Genomic DNA, 4,770 nt, shown 5'->3' with positions numbered 1-4,770 from the left:
TTTCTTATATTTTTATATTGAGGTATTAGTGCAATGATAATTGTTAATTTTCTTGATTATATTTTGTTTGCATAAACAAGTATTAGTATTACAATTTAATTACATAACATGACATAGGTAAAATATTAACATTACAAAGGATTCAAACTCTCTTCTGATGCCCCTTTTTATTGCGTTGCTATGCACAAGATTGGAGATTTTGTTCTTTCTCAAGTCCATGTCAATTCTAAGTTTGGTTTGAAAGCCTTGCTGAAAACTTAATATGCAGGCCACCTCCAAAACCTAGAATAGGATTTCGAACAATTTCTCCTCCCTTGATTTTAGTCCACCTATATGAGCAAAAATTCCATTATGATGAGAAAAACGAGTTATATTCTCTCTAACTTTCCATACCCTAATCAAGTTCCTTCTACTAAATTTCACATTCTACTGTAATAAATAAAATTTTTAATATCTAGTTCCTCACTATTATCATGGATCTTATAAAATATTTAATTCAGTGACATCTAATTCTGTTCACGCTACAAAATTTTCAAGTTAAGTCTTATTTCCGAATTGATACAAGTCACATCATAACAATATATGATAAGTATCTATTATTTCTGTTATTGATGAAGTAGAGCTATTAAGAAGAAAAATCAAATATACCTGTATTTGGTAACCAGAATATGGAGAAAAATTGCCATGAATAGTTTACTGTACTCTGCCCCTGCACATTGCCTTGATCCTCCGCCGAAGGGCATGAAATTCTTAGAAACGGTATAAGAGTCAAGGTCCTAGGATCAATTAAAAAGAAAATCTGTGATTCCTGAGAGTAATAGAATTGCAGAAACAAATATTTTTAATGAAGTGAACGCATTTTTTTCCTGGATTCCTGACGATAAGATTGCCCACCTTCCAGCGCCATGGATTGAATGCAAGCGGATCCTTGTATGTTTCAGGATTTAGTTGCATAGCAGATTTTACAACCATTATTGTCCAACCAGCTGGAATCGTGTAATCTGTGAAGCACAAAACTAATAAATTAAATTGTTATGATAAGCGTACAAATTTAAAGGTACACCAAAATATAGTATAGGAAAAAGAAATGGACTCGTTGAATTTTGGTTCACCATAGAGTTTATGTCCATGACAAGAATTCTACTGTAGTGATAAAAGAACAAGTTACAATCTCTTAAACTCTCCAAATCCTAATAATCAAAATTTAGAATATTTATACCGGTTCAACACCTACTGTGCCACAAAATCAGTTGCTGGTTTTGATTCTGAATTTATTCCTCCTCAAATCTCATAAATATCTAATTTGGATCGAATGACAAACTTTTCAGATCAAATCATAATTCGTGGCGATAAAATCATACCCAAATACAAGACGCATCATAACATGTATCATGACCTTCAAATACAGGTAGCCCAACAGTGTATAAAGACACTATATTGCAATTTTAAAGCATATATACCTTTGACTTTGATATCTTTCAATGCTTTTCGCAAAAATCCTGGCATAAAATTTGCCAATCGAAGTGTTTCATTGATGACCTGTGAATATATGATACAGGAAAGAATATAGGATCATCATCTGAACAGTTCTATTTTCAGCAGAAGAGAATCATATTTGAAAAAGTGGAACTAACATGGTGGGTAAAAATCATTGATTTGTAGTCATCCCATGTGAGTGGGGAGTCTGAATTTTCTCTACTTTTCAGAATTGCCTCATGTTCAGCCTGTCAAAATAATCATAGTTGAATTCAAAGTGACATTTTATAAATAATACAAGCACTGATGAGTACACATACTGTCAACTCTTCTAACACCAAAGGGTGCTCCGCAAGAAACTTGAAAACTAGTGTTAATGTTGTTGCTGTAGTCTCAAAACCAGCAAGTAGAATCCCAAAAATGAGTTGTGGGATAGAATCCTCTGTCAAGAACTTTTCTGATTCCATATCATCAATGGTTTGATCAAGAAAATCTCCTCGACGCATATCTGGTGAAGTGAGCCTCTCCTTGAGTGTATCTTTCAATATTTTCAGCAATGCCTCTCGATCCTCATTGAATTGAACAGCAATAAATGTGATTGATGATTCTGGAAAATTATGAGAACAAATTTCAAGATTCAAGACTTGTCTATATTACCTTCAAACATTTATGATATGTTGTGCCAGGGATATTCAAAGGCAGGGACAAAAGACTGTTGAAAATTCCAGTGAACTTCTCGGTTATCTCCTCTGAAGAAGAATTCTCAACACCATAACAGAACATTTTCTTTGCTGTAAGATTAAAAATCATCTGAATTGACCAAAAAAATATGCAATCGTTAAAGAAGAGCAAAAGGGAATAATAACAATATGATATATGTTCTACAAAAACTTCGTGTATAAATAATATTTACAACAGAAGCAGCTTGTTTCACATCGACGGACGCCTGAGTCGACCATTTTTGCAAGCTTTTGTTAACCATATCTTCTATTTGAGGAAGCAAATTTTCCTTAAGGCTATCAGTGCCAAAATGATTCAAAGTTATGCTTCTTATGTACTTGTGAACACGGCCAAATGCACTTAACCTGGATTCACCCTCGAGCTGAAATAATTTTGAATATGCATCCAAATACCACATCTCAACTGAGTTTCCTTCTTGTTGAAAAATGTAATGGTTAACTTCAGGATCAGCTGATACTATGACCGGTCGACCAATGAGACTGGTTCGGAAAATGGGTCCGTATCTGAAACATATGGAAGCAAGCAAAATGAAGAAATATATTTAAAGAAAAGGTAGTTTCAATCAACATTAGGTATCTACCTTTGGATTCTTTTTTGGATGAATGGGTGGTGATCTAGAGAGTAACTAGGAATAATCAAGCGAAGGGTCTCTCCAATGATAGGCAAGCCCATAGAACCTGGAGGAAGAACTCCTCCATTGCATTTTGGGTTTCTCCATTTGTAGATTAGATGAGTATAATACATCACAAGCAATGATACAAAACACAATCCAAGTGTCCACATTTTTAGCTATTTCTTGAGGATCTCTCCCTCTCCTAAGGTAAGTAATGGAAGTGCAAAAGCAGCAAGCAATTGCTTAGTTTATCAACTTTGCAGAAGAAAAATCTAGAATATCGAAAAGAAGATTAAGATTTTATCGATTCAGTGACGTTAGTAACTATGAAAACTGTGGTGATATTATAACAAAAATGACAAATTAATTGTAGTTAGTTAATGGGTTAATTATAAAAAAAAAATCCGTTTTATAGGGAAATTAAATTAGAGTGAAATCACTGTAATTTTAAGGGTATTAACATTTTCTATGAGTTGCATTTTTTAATAAATTTGAGTTTCAGAATTAATCACGAAAGAAAATATTTTCTAATTGAATTTCTAGTTTCAATGTCAATGAAATTTAATATGTTAGTATGAAAATTACCTAAAAAAATAATACTTAACTAAAAATGCAACTAAGAAATCACAAGAAAATATTCCATTCACCCATCATATTCGAGTTTGACATTAATATGGGATAGTAATTATATATAGAGAGCATATTCATTCATCTTTTTCTTTTAATTATTTTAAATTATATAAAATACTATACAACAATAGAATTAGAATGATGATTACAATGCTGCAGATTAATTATCTTGATTCTTGATGATTTAGCCTAGAAAGAAAAGAGAATAATATATATATATATATATATATATATATATATATATGAAAGTGAATTAAAAAGAAGGAGTGTGAATCAAGTTAATTATTATTGATCATGTCGATATGAATATATCACCTTATATTGTAATTAAAAAAATAATTATAACCCAACCAAAATAATTATAATTAATAAATATCAAAACAATAGAATTAGAATGATGATTACAATGCTGCAGATTAATTATCTTGATTCTTGATGATTTAGCCTAGAAAGAAAAGTGAATAATATATATATATAAAGTGAATTAAAATAATTATTATTGATCATGAATATATCACCTTATATTGTAATTAAAAATAATTATAATAATTATAATTAATAAATATCAAAACAGGCAGCAGGATCCTATTAAACAAGGGCTTAGCTAAACTTTCTTGTTTGTTTTCGTCTGATTGCTCTGTGGGTTTTTGTTTGACATTATCTAGGCGGTTTTTGGACTGTCTACAAATTGATGTCTTTTCTTATCATTTTTGGGTGTCTCGCCGGCAAGCTAGCAATATGGAAAAAAAAAAAACATATCAAGATTTTGATTTATAATGGATTTTTCATATCAATTATAATGGATTTTGATTTATAATTTTAGTAAAATTTTTTAAGTTTATTAATTTAGTCTCAAATTTTTACAGTAATTTTAATTTTAAAAATTAACTTAATTAGGTAATTTAATTGATAAAATAATTCAAATATTTGCTATCATTATTAATATTAATCGGTTATTTTAATTTTTTATTATTTTAGTAATTATTTTCAAATAAATCAAATAAAATATTATTTTACTCAATCAAATACTTATTGTTTTAAAATATATAATTAGATTTACTTTGATCATATTATTTATTAATATTTTATGTTTAAATATTTAAATTTTTTTTCATTTACATAAATTTAAAATAAAATGATAAGAAATATGTAAATAAAAAATATAATAAAAAGAGAGAAAAAAAATTAAAATTTAGATAACAATATTAGATATACTATTCAATTATTATATTTTTTAATAATAAAAAATTTATTAAAATTAATAAAAATATAAAAATTATCGGACAAATTAATAAAATTAAATAAATTAG

General features: G+C 28.9%; 1 protein-coding gene across 1 annotated transcript; it reads right to left on the bottom strand.

Annotated features, from left to right (window-relative positions):
* Positions 1–226: 226 nt before the first annotated feature.
* On the bottom strand, positions 227–3,000 carry LOC110647251 (cucurbitadienol 11-hydroxylase-like). Its single transcript, XM_021800989.2, has 9 exons — positions 2,798–3,000; positions 2,390–2,720; positions 2,134–2,286; positions 1,797–2,045; positions 1,635–1,724; positions 1,461–1,539; positions 895–1,001; positions 649–776; positions 227–329 (listed from the first exon to the last, which is right to left on the bottom strand). Exons 1-9 carry the CDS (start codon positions 2,998–3,000, stop codon positions 227–229), a joined length of 1,443 nt encoding a protein of 480 aa, XP_021656681.2.
* Between the last annotated feature and the right edge of the window lie 1,770 nt (positions 3,001–4,770).

This window comes from Hevea brasiliensis, chromosome 8 (genome assembly GCF_030052815.1).
Source record: "Hevea brasiliensis isolate MT/VB/25A 57/8 chromosome 8, ASM3005281v1, whole genome shotgun sequence".
NCBI classification, from domain to species: Eukaryota; Viridiplantae; Streptophyta; class Magnoliopsida; order Malpighiales; family Euphorbiaceae; genus Hevea; species Hevea brasiliensis.
Note: the sequence above shows the minus strand (reverse complement) of the source record. Positions and strands in the feature narration are given on the sequence as shown.